The sequence below is a fragment of the Arvicola amphibius genome, chromosome 10 (assembly GCF_903992535.2).
Source record: "Arvicola amphibius chromosome 10, mArvAmp1.2, whole genome shotgun sequence".
In the NCBI taxonomy this organism is placed as follows: domain Eukaryota; kingdom Metazoa; phylum Chordata; class Mammalia; order Rodentia; family Cricetidae; genus Arvicola; species Arvicola amphibius.
Window position 1 is genome coordinate 19829010 of NC_052056.1, and position 19001 is coordinate 19848010.

The window sequence follows — 19001 nt, forward strand, 5'->3', positions numbered from 1 at the left end:
AAGTGGACTGGAAAGTAGATTCAAAGAACAAAAAAGAAACAAAAATTAAAGAATAAATTTGTGACAAAATTTTGATCTCCGTAACTAAAAAAATATTTAAAAGATTTAAAATTTCAAATATGAAGTTTGATTACATAAAATGTAAAAAATACAAGCACATATTATTGATTTTTTTAGAATGAAGTATATCTCAATGCTCTTAAAATTTAAGTCTGTCTTTTCCTTTTGGAGTACAGACAGATTCACACACGCAAGCTGGGTCTACACTCTTACCTGCTAATGGCTTGTTCTTCATCGGTTATTCCAGTCTCCCTGAATGCCTTATTTGATTCAGCCAAGCTCAAAGCAATTGCCCTCTGAAGATCGTCTTTGTCATCTCCAGTGAGATCTATCACATCTGAAAAGCAAAGCTAGCTTTCTCAGAATTAAGGCAAATAAATGAAAGTGAACTCCCACCACAGCGACTGTATGCCCAATAAACCTTGACAAACCAAAAGCTAGGACCAAGTTAATCCTCTGTTTTATAAGCATGAATATATCTTTAAAAATCCAAACATGGTTACCATAAACTATCCTTAGTAACTAAATAGTTTCTTCTACAAAATCTACAAAAAGTAGTGAAAAGAAGAAAATTCTTGGTATTTACTGTGTAATATCTTATTAAAAAGCTAATAAGCAGAAAGCCTACTGCAAATATGGCTTATCAATAAAATACAAAACAACCACTACCAAACACTTACATTGGTGCTCTCTGATGTGTAAATATCACACTAACTAATCACAGAGTAGGGGGCTTTGTGTTTGTGTGTGTGTGTGTGTCACATTGTTGATAGTTTTTAGTTCTAGTGAAAAGTAGGAAGGGAGATAAAAGGATCTGTCACTTTTTGTTTTTCTCTTCTGTACCATGTGATTAATTTAAAACATGTGCCTTTCTTTTCATTGAAAATAAGATTTTCATTTACACAGAGGTATGCAAACAAAAACACTTGGTCCATTTCATTGAACAGTATGAGTCCTACTTCTGTATTCAATAAATAAAACCCATGACTATTACCACCATCGGTAAAACATGCTTAATGCAGTTCTGCAATGTATGTTGGTCAATTTCCTTGACAGAGGAGTTGTAGCTATGAATGCTATTATTACAACTTAAGAAGTGATAGGAATCAGTCTAATAAAAGAATATAGAACTGGAATTATCTTCATGTTTTGCACATAATTTATATTCGTGTACCTTAAATTTTAAGTATGTTTAAAATGTATTGATTTTCTTTGAAATAACTAAATATTACATGAGAAAAAAGGGAAAATATGGAAAAACTACCTTAATTGTTACTGAATTACAAAATACATGTGTTGAGGAAACACTAATGCATGTCAATAACTGCAAAGGTCTACATTTATTGTTATCTTCACTTTTTCCTCCAATAGTAGCATAGCAATCAATAGAAATAGTTGCTATAGAAAGGGGCTTATAAAACCTTATAAGAGTATAGTAAGCTTTGTTTCAATCATGTTTGTAAAAATAGGACAAACATATAGTACACAATCACTGAGTAGAATAGCTGAAATGATGGGACACCTTCACATGCTATCAAGTACAAGATTTCACAAGGCTAGCTTCAAGATATCTATCCTCAGACACAGCAAAAGAGGGTGGAGCCATAAGAAAGATACAGCTAAAAGAGGGCAAAGCTATAAGGTAGGTGGAGCAATAGAAAGGTAGATCTATATGAAGATACAGCTAGAAGAGGGAGGAGCTATACAAAGATAGAGTCAGAAGAGGGAGGAGCTATACAAAGATAGAGCTAGAAGAGGGAGGAGCTATATGAAGATAGAGCTAGAAGAGGGAGGAGCTATATGAAGATAGAGCCAGAAGAGGAAGGAGCTATACTATATGAAGATAGGGCTAGAAGAGGGAGGAGTTCTATGAAGATAGAGCTAGAAAACGGCGGGGCTATATGAAAATAGAGCTAGAAGAGAGTAGAGCTATATGAAAATAGAGCTAGAAGAGGGAGGAGCTGTAAGGAGGTCAGAGCTACCCAGTCCAAATTCGGTAAGAGAAAAGAGACTAGTTCTAGGCAGTATGAAACAAGAACCCTCTCAGTAATTAAAACACAACCTGAACAATGATGGGAGAGGATATAAATTTTAGAAAAATCCCAGAAAAGCAGAAAGCCAAGCTCTAGGATCAGGATCAGTTAGCCCTCGGGTTCCATTTTCACATCTTTTCATTGTGTTTTCATCACAAAACAAACAAATCTTTCACATTTACCTGCAAGAAAAATTATTAGTATGATCTGGAACTCATCAATACCATCATTAAATGGAGACTTTGATGGTAGAAGCAAGGGAGCAGCCATAATCCTACTGCTTCTGCTTTTCCCAGTGTCCTTAGTGGACATGTAGAAGTTGTTCTATCAATGTTCAGCTGCAAGGAAGTCACTCACAGAGCAAAAACGACACTCTATTAGCATTCCAACTTCCAGGCAGAGTCAAGTGGAGGTTACTTATCAAGGTTCCTATTCCCTAAACCAAAGTTACTTAGGAAGTACACAGTTGCTCAGAGCTGCCCTACTGGCTGTCTTCCTGGTGTGGCAGAGGACTGAAGCACTGTGGTGGTAGGGTCTGCAGTCACTAGAGAAGACTGAGCTCAAGGGCCCTCCCTCAGTTCCCTGCAAAGAGGTCTGCAATTGCTTAATCCCTTGGATTAAATGCCTTCTCTGAAATTACCAAGCATAGCTGATGTTTCATGCCTGACTGCCTAGAAACTCAGAAACAGCAACTAATTATACTTTTACTTACACTCTTTCAGTATCCATGAATTGGAGTTCACACAAAAGCAAACAATAAGCAAGGATGGTATATTTTCTCCTATCCCACAAATGCTGAGATGCTAATAACAGTGTAAAAATAAAGAATGGTACAGAGGCTCCAGGTCTAAGACTTTTACTTCTTAAACCCCACGTATTTTGCCCCACAATCAGTTTTTTAAGTGATCTATTGACCCCTTAAAGAAGGGATGAGAACTCCAGAAAGTAGAGAATATAATCACAATAATATGGATATGTGATACCCTCTGCTGCTGTTAATATTTGCCCTGCTGATGCTGATCAAGGCACCAGTACCAAGGTGAATTTCTGGTATTACTTAGAAGTAAGCACAATACTTTTTAAAAAATCAGTTTACCTTAAGAATTATAACTTTGATCAAAAAACTAATTTTAACAAGAAACTGAATCTTGATTTACAAGGTTTTGAAGTTGTTACTGACTAAAAGTGCATAGTTTCTATGTGGCAAAGCCTGCTATAAATGCTAGTCCAATGCTGGGGTTGCCAAAGTTAGTATTTCTCATATTTTAGTTGAAAGAACAAATGACATACTACACAGGATGAGCACCCAAACTTCAATTTTATCAGTTGTTGCAGGGCAAGTTCTATTAATGACTGATAGAGAATTTCATCCAAGCTCAGGATTTTGAAAAAAAAATTATGTTTCAACTACTATGATCCTGAGAGTTCCTCAGGATGTAAAGGCTTTTCTGGTAGAACCAGTTCATAAGCTGCCAACAAATGTGATACATTAGCATATTATTCTTTCATAATATAGATGGAACTACAACTATCAACATAGTTTTACAGAATCATGTAAGGGTAACAGATCAAACAGCAAAATATTGGTAGATTTTAAAATATAACAGCACTGTATAAAAGGCAATTGATAACCACCATCCAGTGTGACTGTGGATTCACACTGTAACTCAGCCTTGGAAATTAAGAAGCACTGAGTTTGGGTATATTAAACAGAATAATCATTATTATTTGAATAATCAGTTAAAACACTCCTCCCTTTGCTAAATGAACATCTATATGAAGCTAGATTTTCTTCACAAAACAGAACCAAAGCAACTTATTCCAACAAAATGCAAACCCTCCAACATAGATCTGAGATCCCACCTCATTTCTAATACCATAGACAGGAGAAAGGTGCAGTAGCATAAATGGTTTACCCTTTTGCAAATTTGTTTCAGAAATATATTCTATACAAAAATATTTACCTCACAGAATAGGTTGCTATTTTAACTAAGAATTCATTTTCTAAGCTTCTCTGAATTTTAAAAATGTTTTAAACAGCTCCTGAATTAGAATTAACTCAAAAAGTATTTCATATCAATGAAAGCTCTTTGAAGTCCATCATAAATTTGTGACTTTAAAGAAGCCCGAAGATCAAAAGTGTGCTACGTTATCAAATATGAACATGTTCTACAAGACTTCTGGCTGTACAGGACTGGGGCTCTTGTAATCTGGTTTTTACAATCAAGTTGGCAAAAGATAAGTCACAATCACCTGACCAACAGAAGACAAATGTCAAGAAACATTGCTACAACCCTCTGTGCCAGTCATTCCTGTGAGGAGGCCAGGACCTGATAGCAGAGCAGCAATTCTGGTTGGACAACTTGTCCTCCCCAATGGGGCCCAACCCTGTGCGTCCTGCTTTCTGATCCCGTCTAGACCACAATTCATATCATCTACCTTTCCCTGATGGCATTACAAACAGAAGACGCTTGTTTTTTCCGCTGGTATGAAAGGCTAACCTGTCTGTGGCTAGAATGACCACACCCAGTTGTTCCTGCTCCCATCTCTCTCCACATCTCTAATCCCCTAAAAGGTGGGCAACTAGGTACAACTGTAATGCAGATGGGAACAGGAATCTGCCTTTCCTGGTATTGGGCAGCAGTATATTTTAATGATGAAAAAGGTTAGCTGAGACCAGATGCTATCAGTTCTTGACTGACACATTCTTCCAGCAAAGGAAAAGGTCTCCTTATCTATAAAGTTACTGTAATTACAATTTTCTTCATAGTGTTCCCATTTCTCTATAAAACTGCTTTTCTTCTGTCATAGTTTGAGAAAAATGTGGCCATCACGAAAGGAGACTTTTATGACACTCACATACCAAATTATTTAGATTTTAAGTATCATTTTGCTTAACAAATTAGCAAGTAAAATATAATTTTAATAATGGCTAAATGAGAATTTCTTTTTTGTAATTCATGAGTAGCTAATTTTTCTCTTTTGATAGCTATTGTTGGTTGTCAGCTTGGCTACATCTGGAATTAACTAAAACCACTGTTGCTGGGTACACCTGTAAGGACATTTTTCTGAATTAAATCATTTGAAGTGGGAAGACACACTTTTAATCCAGATCCACCTTTAATCTGGGATGTATCTTTTGCTAGCAGCCTATAAGGGACAGGAAAGGAAGCTTGCTCTCTGTGCCTGCTTGCTCTTGCTCTTGCTAGCAAGTCCATTCCTTCAATGGTATTAACGTGTACTTTGGGATTCTGGCATGTACTGAAGACCAGCTGAAAAATCCAGCTTTGGGTCTTGCTAAATTCTTTTTCCAGGGATTGGAAAAACAATGAATACATTAGATGCATAGAGTCTTCAGTTGTATAATGAAAACTAGCATTTTCTGTATGTTTATTGAAAAGAGCTGAGAATTAACTTGGCTATAAACAAGTGGTAATTGCAGAAGTAAATTTAAAATCAAAATAGCCTTGGTAGAAATTTCTATCCATATACCAGCATACTATATGCATGTATCTGCACCATGGCAAGACTTTGGGAAAACACTGCAAACTTTTTTGCTATCTACTCTCCCTGAAAATCACTGTGAGAACAATTCAAAGACACTAAACAGAAATGATAGACGGACAATTGGAGGAAGAACACATACCAGGACAAGACAGAGTAGAAGTAACAAGTTAGAATGCCAAACCAGAACTATACACTGCATGGCTTGTTTGAAGAGAAAAGCAACCTAGGAAGTGAAAGATGGGAGCTCACATAGGAAACAGATCAGAAGTGAGGACTCTGCTGAGCCTTACAACTCAGCCTCAGAGGCTGCCGGTCTCACTGTTTGTCTCAGGAGGCAAACGCAATTCAGCCTCAGGCTGGGCTGTGGCTCATTTCTCTCCACAGTCCTGTGATTCCTTCCTCACTTCCCCTCAGGTATTTGTTCTAATGTGACCTCACCCAAAAAGCATTCTCTAAGGACAGGACCTAAAATAGTCATTCCTATTCCCAGCCACAGCCACACCCACAGCACCACCTTGACACAACATGTGGTTCTCTGTGAACTTCTGAGAACTCAGCAGTATTATTCTTCACTGTCATTCCTAAACAAAACAGACTGTATCTTTCGCTGGCTTAATAAGCTCCCTAAAAGCATTGAAAAATCAATACTTCTGTATAAAACAACTGAAACATAATACCCAAATATAAAACATAAATTTCAAAAGTGGGCTATGTATAAATACTTCCATATAAACAGATATTCATAGGCAAAGTGCCTTCTCCACTCTCCATCCACTTCTTCCCTACTCTGACTTATTGGTTTTCCCATAATAATCCTACTATTCTGTTTTTCTGACTGTTAAACACACAGTCTCTAAAACTGTAATGTATGAACAGGACTTTTTACAATAGGAGCTACAAATTTCACAATTATTTAACTTTAATTTTGATTACTGGCAACTATGCTGAACTGTTTAGTTAAAAATATAATTCTGATTTTAAGAACAGCTACTAAACTTATAATGGTAGCATCCATACGGAAGAAAATGAAAAGTACTTGGGAAGTCATTCAAAAATTGTCACTTGTTTTCTGTGTCTTCCATCTTTTCATGGAAGGTGAAAAAACTGAAGTTAATATTCCATGTTAGTCCACAACTACAAAAACAGTGATAGCCCATGGCCAGCTTCTCTACTAAAACTCAGAAAATTTTCATCACGGAAAGAGAAACAGGCCTTGAGTACAACACCAGCCTCAGAAATAAAAGCTCCACTTGAGAAAGAATGAAATAAATTTAAAAAGTTATCCAAGCCATTCCATAGTCCACATCTACTAGAATATTCCATATTGGCTTGAAGCATCTTAACATATCCAATCAGCTGCACACCACCACCCTGGTGTAACCTATTTCTAAGCTTAACTTTGGATGTTGTGAATGACCAAAACAGTTTCATGTAATGGAAATTTCTAGACAGAGTTGTAACTTTCATTGAATTTCTTTTTCTACCTAAAGTTAGTTTCAAAAAGTGTGAGGAATGGAAAGAGGAAAGAGTCTGTTGATAACTCCTCAGCCATGAGGACAGAAGATGCACCCATCAACATCTGGACGTTAAATCACCCTGGTCAAGGAGTCCACCCATGATCTAGATTCTAGGATGGAACCTCAAAGGTTTTCTCATTTTAATGCCATTCAGGTTTATGGAGCCTAGGCACCAACAGCAGTTCAAATGTTTGAAGAGCCTACTACTTAATTAGCACTCATGCTAATGTATTATACCAGTTTCTCTAAAGCTTAATAATGCTGTATTACTTTCTATGTTATGATTACCTACCCAAATCCCTCTTATCTTTTGATCCATATTTTGATTGCTCAACTGGGGTGCATCTTGCTCTGGTGGACATATACTGTTTTTGTCCTGTTTTAAAAAAGTTTAAAACAATTTAATAGTCGTGGTATAAAACAATACTATTAAATTAATATTGGGCAAACTCTTTTGTATAGTCATGGCTAAGACACTGTGTGCCAAGACCCCAAAATATCATTGTTTCCGCTTTGATTCAAATACAATTATGACAGGGAATACCATGCATTTTAAACTAGTCCACTATAATTGTGTATGTAGTAGGGGCTGATGTGTGTGCAGAAAATCAGGGACTCATGTCAGCATCCTGCCCAATTACACCCCACAGTATTCCCTGAAGACAGGTTCTATCATTAAGTCTAAACTAGCCTGGAAACCAGCAAGGATCAGTGAACCTCTTGTTTCTGCTGTGTAACAGCAAGCACCGCGCTACACAGAGGTTTTCTATGTGGTTTGGGGTTTAATCACAGGTCTCCATCCTTGTTCAGCAAGAGCTTTTACTCACTAACACTCATTTCTTTTTCTTGTTCTGAAAAGATCTCATAGAGTTTCATTCCTATCCTAAGTTAGGAGCATGAGGCATTCTTTGAAAATTTGTTATTTAATATTGTCTGGATTATACAAGTTATGAAAGGTTAAATAAACAGCAAAAATTAGAGCCTTTTTCCAGAGTATTAAATTATAGTAAAGAATATTATGAAGAGTCACCCAGTACAGTAACTGAATTTCTGGATACAAGTTTTCTTCAAATTGTAACTTTTCTCTCAAAAGTAAAAGCCAAACTAAAATATGAAATGGCTTTCCTATTAAAAGTATTGAAAAGATAATTACTTCTTCAATATTACAGAAAGGGGCACAAATATAAGTGTTCTTCAAATCAAGTGGAAAACATTATGGTTTCTTTTTCTCTAAAAGAGACATTCAAGAACAAATAATTATTTGCCTGCTTACATAAATGCAGTAGCATATTTATTATGAGTTTTTCAGTTCAGAGGATAGATTTTTGCCAGCAATGAAACCAGCATGTGATTGACTGGGACCATGATTTTATTTACCCTCAAGTTCTGGCTGAAGAAAAGAAAGAGTAATAATTTACAGAAAATAAAATTTTCCAGTATCTGAAACAAACTATTATAGAATTTCAAATACCAATGTACTTCAAATAAAACTGATGAGAAAGTACTCAAAAGTGAAGCATTTCCTTCACATCTATCCCTGAGAAATTCTGCCCTAGACCCTGTCCACTGCTTTTCCCTCTAGACTCAAGCTTGTGAGCAAGTCTGCACTTACTGACACTCACTTGTAACAATTTTCAATCTTTCCTTCCAATCCATAAAAGCTAAAAACACACAAAAATCATTTCATTTCTCAACAATACCTGCACAGTCAAAAGTACTTTTCAATAAACTGCTGAATGTGCCTCTCAATCCTCACTTCTGAGGCTTGCTAGGTTTGCTGAATCAGACTGGTTCCTAACAACTGCTCTCCTTCCAATAACTCTACAAGACAGGACACAAAGGCTGCTACCAAAAGTAATGACACTGAAGTGTGATCAAGAGGCTATCATGTAAGCACTCATTAAATTTCAACAGATCTGTGTCTCAGTGATCTATGTGTGTCTATGTGATGGACACACTACAGAGTGAGCCCTCAGCTTAGGGGAGCACATTAGCAATGAAGCCACAGCAGTGAGCAGGGCACTCAAAATGACCATCAGCTGAGTCCAATTACAACCTGCTATGCCAAATGTTGGTGAAAAGTAAAGTGATTTTGTGTGTATGTGTGCGTGTGTACGTGTGTGTGTGTGTGTGTGTGTGTGTGCGTGCGTGTGTGTGTTTATATATATGGGGGTGGTTATCACAAGACATAGCCTTCTGAGTGTGAGCTGTGTTCTCTCTAAGTGAACCTATTCATCTATTCATGTCACCATCGGTGTCCACTAGCATTTTCACTGGTCCTCACTGAAAGTCTTCAACAGGTGCTATCATCTACCTTAAGCAATATCCTCTCCTTTGCACAGCAAATAAGCCTTCTATTAGGACAGTCTCACAATTCCATTTTTCTCCCTCTGTTCATTGATCTTTGTGTCATAAACATAGCATTAACAACAAGAGTTCCCACGTGCCCTTCTAAAATCCTAACTCTCCAACTAGCGCTCAAGGCTGAACTATTTGCCAATTTCCATCTCTAGTTGGCTTCAGGAAAAACTACATTTTGTTTTTTTCTGTTTTCTTTAAAAAAAAAAAAACTATGTAATTAGTTCCTTTTTCCACCACAGAACTGGATGCTATTCTCAAACACACATCCTTCCTATACTTAGAACCCTTCGCTTTCTCCCAGCTTCTTCCAACATTAAAATGTTGTTTCATTGGTCTTGAAGGAGATTTTTTCCTATGCCAAATTTAGTGGCATCAGTGTTCAACGAAATGATTTCCAAATGAGTCCTTAGCAGCACACTTTGGATACTGGAAAGACTTGTTTCAAGCAAGAGGGCAGAGAAAACGATTTCCAGCAGGCAGTTGCTAAGCTAACTCTTAAGACGGAAATAACTTAGACTGGAGAGGGAAAGGTTAGAGACTCTTCCTGGCCCAAAGAAGAGTAAGTTAAATATTGAGGGGGTAGGTAGCACCAGGTGCTGCCACTTCAGTTCATTCAGTTTTATTGTCAGAGTGTAAAGAAAGAAGGGAAAACAGGAGAAACTGAGGCTAGAGGGGAAGACTGCAAAAAGCCTCAATTATTGCTGAACTTGATTGACATAGGCAGAAGGTGCACCTCATGCAAGCATGAAAAGGGGAAGGGAAATGGCTCTCCCTACTTCTTCCTAATTTCCATGGCCACAGAAGGAAACCATACATGCTCCTCAAACAAGTGATCTTGTGTCTCACATCTGTAACACATAAAAGTGCTTACACTTTATATATACTAATTTAATATTTTGGAGTGCTTAGGACTAAAACCATGGCCAAGTATATACCTTAAATAATACCTCCTATTTCACGTTAATTAAGCCATGGGAATGTCAGTAAACAGTGAAAACTTCTGTGTGGTACATGAGAATATTCCCTTGATGATGATAAGCTAGGGTCTTGGGCAAAGTTATATAACTTGACTTAAGGTGCAAGAGAGAGTGCATGGTGTCTCCAAACATTTCTCTCAAGAGGTGTGTGTGTGTGTGTGTGTGTGTGTGTGTGTGTGTGTGTGTGTTTTCATTTTGGATTAAGGAGAATTTTGATTATATGAAAGCCTTCTCCTCAAATCTTTATTTTTTTCAATGTGGAGGAAAGGAAATTTTATAATATAGTAAACCTATAAATTTATAACCTCAAAGCAGTATTTGGCTTCTACTGAAGGCTGAAATTGACAAATGACTATCCACTTAAGATTCTAGACTTTTTATGAATATAATTCACCATTTTTTTATATTTCAAAGTCATGTATTCTATAAGAGATACTCATAAAAAGATATATAACTTAAATAAGATGGTTTGTAACTAATAAAAATTTATATTATTTTTGTTTATGCATCACTTCTGTTTAATGAGTAAAAGTAATACAACATCAAAAGAAAATTTTAATATGTCCATAAAACATTAAGAAGAAAAACTTACTTGCATCTGCTTGGCTTCCCACACTGATGTATCTATCGTTGCCTGGAAGTGCTGTCTGGTAATAGGCTGTCTCCTCCTGTGGAGGGGTCTTGGCATTCTTTGCAGTGAGGAAAGCCACTGCTAACTCCAAGTTTCCATTACTATCCTTCAAATAGCAAGAAGGGAACATCCAATGATTTTGGAGTAAAGGCATCCAAACTGTATCTAATTTTATCTTGAATATTTTGTAACAAAAATCATTTTGATTTGAATATATTTTAATGCAACTCTAAACAGTAAAAATTTATCACCCATATACTCTACTTCAATAATTATTTTTAAAAACTATATTCATTATTTGATATTTATTATTAAAACATTCTATTACACTGCTAAATCAATTCTCTATTTTCTTAGCCACCTATTCATTTGGAAAAATACAATCATGAACTTCTAATTTTAAAAAAAAATGAGTAATCAAGAATTTTTTTTCTAGGTTTTGCTTTCAAAGTGGAAAAGTGAATACTTAAAATATGGTTCCTTAACAAGGATATTGCATGCACACCTAGGAGAAACTTAAGAAAATGTCAAGAATTCTTAGTACAGCAGAGGGCAGAAACACTCATGCCATCAAGATAAAAACTCTTCCCATACACACATCAGTGCTCATCGAAAGCACAGCTACCCAAAATATGTTAATGTTCATCTAGAAGTAACAGAAGGCCGAAAAGCAGTGTGGGGAGGCTTGCTCGGCTTATCTTTAGATTCTCTAAGAGGATGATATAAAGTAAAAATGTAATATGAGGCCCCCCTCAGGACAGCTAACTGAGACAGTATAAATAAACTCGGATGTTAACCAGTCATCTCCATAGCGGCCACAGTCAGGATGCAGAAGGGCCTGGCTGTTCAGCAGAAAAACCACTAGAGCATTGTGGACACCGTATTTACATTCATTTTTAAAAAATCTTGTGCTGGCTGTGGATTAAAAGGAAACAGTAAGAGCAGAGTGTGCTATCACTGTTAATATTGTTAAGGTAAGACACGATACAGTGATCAAAGTAACCATAAAATTATCAACAGCCAAAGAAAAAAACCAAAACCTGCTCTCAATCTCATTGTGGCAGGAAGTTAAGGAGAGGGTGGCTGGGAAGGCAACACGGCTTTACAGTGTGCTGCCTTTGTGCCCATGATGAGACTCTTAGTGACTCATCCAAGATACAATAGGCCTTCTTAGATAGTACACTGCTCATAAAATGAACTACAGGAATGAGCAGCTGACATTGACCAAAGCATCTACTAGGTATCCAGAAGTGTACTAAGTGTTTTGAATGCCCTGCTTCATTTAATGAAACCCCAGACACATTGGGAATTTGCAAACTTGGCAGTTATTTCAGTTTGCATGACTAAGTATAGATTCTTGCTATGGCTTAGACATAAAATGTTCTTCATGGGCTCCTGTGATGAATACAATTCAATAGATAGCAATGGTTTGAGAAGTTTAACTTTCTAGGCAGCTACGCTGAGTGACAAAAGTCACCTCTGCACAGAGAGGGATGTATGCATAACTCTGTCCCACTTTTTCCCAACTGTACTGCCCGTTCTGACAAGATTCTGATTGTGCAGTCTCAAGCTCCTTCCACCCATTACCACCATTACAAAATAAATCCTTCCTCCTCTATGTATCTTGATATGAGTGTGACATGCATGTTTGTTTGTGTGTGGGTGCATACATGAGTGTAGTGCCTGCAGGGGCCAGAAGAGGGGGTCAGACCTGCTAGAAATGGAGTTACAATGACTGCAGGCCAACTGATGTAGGTATCATGAACCAAAATCTAGTCCTCCACAAGAGCAGCAAGTGCTCTTACCACTGAGCCGTCTCTTCAGCCCTCCCAAGTTGTTTTTTGTTGGCCATAGGGTTAAAAAAAAAAAAAGTAGCCGGGCGGTGGTGATGCACGCCTTTAATCCCAGCACTTGGGAGGCAGAGGCAGACGGATCTCTGTGAGTTCGAGGCCAGCCTGGTCTACAAGAGCTAGTTCCAGGACAGGCTCCAGAGCCACAGAGAAACCCTGTCTCGAAAAACAAAACAAAACAAAAAAAAAAAGTAACAGCATTTTCAAGTTAAACATCATGAAGTCAGTGACTGTGGTTACCAAAGCACAGGAGTTGTTGGTATGTATGTTGCTAAAGAATCGACTCATTACTAAAACACCCTTGAAAAATCTTAAAGGCCCATCAGTTAGGGTTTAAGTATCCTAATTACTCTCTCAAATGAAAGTTTGTGAAGAAGAAAATAACATAGCAAAGGAATGTGGACAAGACTTAATTTGATCTATATTTCTCAAATTTAGTAAGTAGAGGGAGTCCCTCAAATTTCCAGTAGCAAAGTGATGGGCTAAAGTCTCACCCTCTATGATCTCCTGGGAGAGACAATCTCTGAAAATAGACTTGGAATGGATTAGTCATGTATTCATCAGAATGAAAGACTGGTAGCCATCTAACGGTCAGGGTCCTAAGAACTGGGCTGCACTCTGGAATCCTCTGACAGCATGTGCAGCCCAGGATTAGCACCCTCAGGAACACTGCTTCTTCAGTTTTCTCCTGGCAGATGAGACAAAGCAAGCTCCCAGCAAAGTGCTAGACACTTAGCCTTATTCGGGCACCTGTGAACGGCTCCTGCAGCTCCATTCCAAGTCTCCCACACGCTGTTGTGTGTGATGTGGGGTAGGCTACTTAGCATCTCCATTTCCTCATCTCCAAAGAGGGATATGGAAGCCTTTATCACACTTGGGAAATATGAGATAGATTAACAAAGCCCGCATAAAAACGGAAGCTGTTGGTCCAAATTGTCTGGTGTTTAGTGAACACTATCATGATGATTTTTTGGTACAAACCATCAAAAAAAAAAAATACCCAAACGATAAAGTATCTCTAGACAATAAGCCCTCAGGCTCGGAATTCAAGGGACCATTTTAACATTTTCCCCATAGTTAAGTTACAAAATCTCCGGGGCTATGTGCAATGAGAGGGATAAAAATGTTACATACAAATGAGCTCAAAATACAGTTCTATTTCAAGCAAACACTTCATTCTCTTGATCACTCTCACCAAGAACTATCCATGGGACTTGACTCATCTCGGCACCTCCACGGGAAAATAAGGGTGTATTTAGAATGCAACCAAAATGACACATTGCATGTTGCGCATATTACTGAAATTTGAAGCTGAATAGCCTTAAGGCAATGATTAACTGAATGGTAGGAATGATGTAAGCTTTTTCTCTACTGATTCTCTCCTTTGTGATCCTCCTTCAGCTCTTACTCTAACCCACCTTCTGAGCCCCATTTAGATGCTAGAAACAGTCTAAGAATACTATTCCTCAACACTCGGACTATATCCTACTAGCCAGTAAGAAAAGTATCCAATACAGAGAGGTTATGCCTCCCTCCAGTGTACCCTCAAACATCAAATTCCTGAAATTTACACGCTTAGAATTGTAGTGCAGGAGATGAGGCTCTTGCTTTCCAAGAGAGTGCTTTCCTCTATCTCTGCTGGTGTCATATGGTCAAAGAGACTTGGCTTTTAAATACAGTACACAAAGGAGGCAAAAATATACCACAATTTTAAGCTATAACTAAAATTCATACCTTCAGGGCTTGTTGCAGTATCTGGGTATCATTAATCCCAGTTATTTCTCTCAGCTGATTCAAAAATGTCTGCTGGTGCTAGAGGGGCAGGAAAAAAATCAGAGTTATTACAATAGAAAACAATGGAATTTTTTTAAAAAAAAAAGACTATTTTTTTAAAAGAGAAAAAAAGAGAGAGGAAAGAGAAAGTAGAATTTGAAAGATACAAGATAAAAATGCCACTCTTTCGCAACAGAGTGCAGGGAGTCCTTGCTCTACTCTCATATTTCTGAACCTCAACTTCTGCTTTCTCTCCCAGGCTGCCTTACCGAACTAACAGTTTTCATCCTATCAAACGATGCCTCAGCAAGAAAAAGAACAGTTTGTTTGTAGCTTGAGTCTGAGGAGAACTCCTGGGATGTTTAGATGTTCGAGAGATGCGTGCTCCCAGCCCGAGCAGTAAACCAGTTTTTGGGGAATAGTATTCTCAGGTGTGTGACCTTTGTTTATGCTGCATTTGTTTAACTCTGTGAAGCTGTGTTACTGGGCCTGTCTAAAACACCTGAAGGTCCTAATAAAGAGATGAACAGTCAATAACGAGGCAGGAGCAAGGATAGGCAGGGCTAGCAGGCAGAGAGTATAAATAGAAGGCGAACTCTGGGAGAAAGGATTGCAAGGAGCAAACAAGAGAACAAGGAGAGGACAACACCAGGGGCCAGTCACCAAGCTACACATGAAGCCACGGTGAAGAAGCAAAGAAAGGTATACAGAAATAGAGAAAGATAAAAGCCCAGAGGCAAAAGATCATCGGGTTAATTTAAGAGAAGTTGACAAGAAACAAGCCAAGCTAAGGCCAGGCATTCATAACTAAGAATAAACCTACATGTGTGATTTATTTGGGCACTGGCTGGTGGGCCTCTCAAAAAGCCAAAAGAATAAAACATACAACAACCAGAAATGCATCTAAGAGTCCTCAGATCCAGTCAATGAAAGAAAACCATCTGATTCTCCAAAATGTCATAAAAGATCCTAAGTTGAACTGGCTTGACCCATTTCCTTCCCTTCTCTTTACAGTATATTAGTCTAGCAAATCTCATGACCCAAACGGCGCAGGACTCTTACCAAAGTGTTCAATGATCTTCTATGAACAAGCCCCCTACACGCCTTTGTATTTTATTTCTTAAAACACAGTTCCCTCAAATGGTGAAACAACACCATGAAATAAAGCACAGAATATGTTAAACAAAAAACAAGCTTAGTCCCTAAAATAATGTAGGTCTCCTGGATTATTACTTCAAAATGGCTTACCCTTAACTCAGTACCAGTTCAGTTAGGAATCTTCGGGGACACTTAAAACTACTGGGTGAAGTTTGCTGAGATAAAGAATTAATAACAAAGTTCCCAACTGCAAAGTATAAAAAGAAAGGGTAACACCGTAATGGGAAATCTAACAGTTCACATTAGGCAGGAAATCAAAATTGTTATTACTGGTACAGGACATGACAGTCTGTACCTCCTAACACACTATAACCTGTGGCAGTATGTCACAGCTAGAAAACCCAAATCTAATCTTGAGGAATGACCAAACGGCCTCAAACAAGAAATGCAGCGCAAAGGAATTCTCATCCTATCATCTGTTAAGATGTCTACAGTACCAAAGGCGACGAGGCAGTCTCCAGCTAAGGGAAATCCAGAGGTGCTGCCACACAGGGCAACAAGAGAGGCTGGCAAAGGCTACTGCGTGTCCTGCAGAGTGTGAGTGGGCATGACTGAGAAGCATGGGAGAAAGCTGCTCAGTGTAGGACAGTGTTTTAGCCCATTCCTGTATGGCATTATAGTAGGACAACATCTTTTTCCTTAGGAATGTTTAACTGACAGAATAAGATGTCCACAACTGATTCTCAAATGGCTCAGGGAGGAAAAAAAAAAAAGAGCCATGGAAGTTCTTTTCATTAGTGTGCCCATATCCATTAAAATTCTAGAAAAACTAGCCCAGAGCAAAGGGACCTGCCTTCTTTAAAACTTCTTTAAGACTTCCACTGAGGCTCTACCATGCAGAAGAATGTTTCAAGCCCCTCACACCTTGAGAGGAGTTGGGAAAATAATTTTCAGGTAGGCAAAAATCATGTTAGAAGTTAAATCAAAGATGCAGCAACTCAAAAGAGAGAAAGCAACAAGAAAAAGCATTCAAGCAGACAATGGTTAGATCTTCCATGCCATCTAGGATCTTTATTTCTATTAAAGCTGTATTAAGTAACTAAGATGACAGGATTATCTAATAATAAATATTAAAGTACAACAGGAAGTACCCAACAGCTGAAAGAATCAAACTACCAATTTACAGGCTGAAATATGAAAAAATATTCTTTTTATTCCTGTGTTGGGGGATATTCTATCACACTGCAAACCCCGAGCTTGCATTTGGATTAAATAAAATGAACCTTGGGTCAGTAGTTAACAGAAAGTTATCACAGAGCATGAGAGGACATCTGGAAGACACAGAGAGATGAGATTCACCAGGAGTAGAGAGAGATTTTGAGTGGTTGGCTGAGCTGAAGGACGCTCGCTCTCTTTGGGAGATGCCAGTAAAGAGAAGGGGTTAGCTACATGCTATTCAACCTCTCCGAGCTAGCAGATTTCACCCCAGCCTTTGAGTTTTACTTGTAAATAGAATGATAGAGATTTAGTTAAAGCTACCTTTAGTGGCACTGGCACAGTCAGTGCCTGTGGGAATAGAGTTCCTGCCAGGCTGTAGTCTGAGCAACCAGGTCACTCCCAGAGAACCAGGTTGGTAACTGTGGAGTTGCAATTTTGCTGGCTGAAATAGCAATAGATTAAGGCACAGATACTGTGCGGAAGATAAAACAATGGCCAAATTGATTAAAGCAAACTTTATTCATGTACTCATGCTGCTTCCCCTTAAGGCAGGGTTTGAATGGTCAGCATGGATGTGAGGAAGACCAGGCTTGTATAGTGCTCAGGGGAGAGGATTTTCAAATGGGGGGAAGTAGGCAGGGTTACAGGAGCAGAAGAAACAGGTGGCCAAAGAAGATAATCGCAACAGGTAGTCATAATAAGGGCATGATAGATGGTCATATAACCTTTAGGATTGCAAGGTGGTTATAAATAACTTTTTGAAACAAAAACACTATTGCCATTCCTGGAACAAACAGTACAGAACCATTTATAGTTAGGGTTACAAGTGGGGCATAACCCCATCCTTAAGAAACAGGGGTTTAATCATAAACAGGAACGAACCTAGTTTGTCTTTAAGATGCTTTTAAGCCTAAAATGGAGGCAGGCTGGTTTATTCACAAAATGTGCCTCAAATGCCTGAAAGCAGTATGAATAAAGAAACAACCATTTATTTTAATGATGAATGTATGGCTATAAAATATAACTATGCTAGAATGGTAATATACCAAACAATACATAAACACATTACTGTTACTCCCTATTCCCATTCTCGAAAGACATATTTCCCTGTTCCCTGGAAGAGGGACACTCATCAATGCAAAATAGAGAACTGCATGCAATCGGAAATGAGAGTGAGTTGTATGGTTGGAATTGCCTCTTGCATTCCAAAGAATCCTTAATAGAGAACTTGGGCAGCACACTTAATCTCAACCCACCCCCAAAAAATGAGGCAAATGTGGAAAAGAGCCACTCAGCTCACCAGTAAGTCGGTGAAGATGACGACAATACCTTGGTATGCAACTGAATACTAAGGTGATCTTTATAGCAATAGCTGGCTGATACAGACTTCAATAAGAAGTGTGGAGAAATGGATGGAGAGCAGAGTCTGGCTTTCACCACATATGCTCAGTGTTTTATTTTTTAAGAAGTCTGTCGGATACATTATCCCAAAAAAAGCATATTCTACAATGATCTATGCTTTTACAATTGACTGAAAAATAAAAAAAAATAGGAAATAAGTTAGAGGGAAATTGGGAAAGAGGAAGTGAGAGAAAAGCTAGAGACAATTTCTTAGTTAAACTGACAAGAGATGGGGAAAGCAATGGAAAGAATTTTGAGAAGCCACCTGACAGGCCAAGGTGTCCCCTTTGTCATTAGCTGTGCGCGCATCTCCTGCAGTTGTGTCTGTATTGCTGAAGTTTTTGATGTAATTATTACCCCGATTTGTCTGGTAAGGTTTGTACCTTCCTGTAACAGTTAATCTCTTCTGCCAGCCTGACTGGATTTAGAATCACCATGGAAACAAAATCTGGGATGCCTGTGAAAGATTTTCCAGATTAAGTTAACTGAATTAGAAAGATGCACCCTAAGTGGGCAACATCATTCCATGCTTTAGTGTCCTAGACTGAATTTAAAAAGAGAGAGGAATCCGGGGC

At 38.2% G+C, this 19001-nt stretch overlaps 1 protein-coding gene across 2 annotated transcripts in view; it reads right to left on the reverse strand.

Moving 5' to 3' along the window:
- Usp25 (ubiquitin specific peptidase 25) overlaps positions 1 to 19001 on the reverse strand; it is a 106373-nt gene that overhangs the window by 68936 nt on the left and 18436 nt on the right. Inside the window, exons 2-5 of one of the 2 annotated variants that reach the window (XM_038345847.1) lie at positions 14671 to 14748; positions 11048 to 11192; positions 7410 to 7493; positions 274 to 397 (exon numbers count right to left, since the gene is read on the reverse strand). In XM_038345847.1, coding sequence (XP_038201775.1) covers positions 274 to 397; positions 7410 to 7493; positions 11048 to 11192; positions 14671 to 14748 — 431 coding nt within the window. The remainder of the gene's footprint in view (positions 1 to 273; positions 398 to 7409; positions 7494 to 11047; positions 11193 to 14670; positions 14749 to 19001) is intronic. The other variant, XM_038345848.1, reaches the window with a different exon arrangement.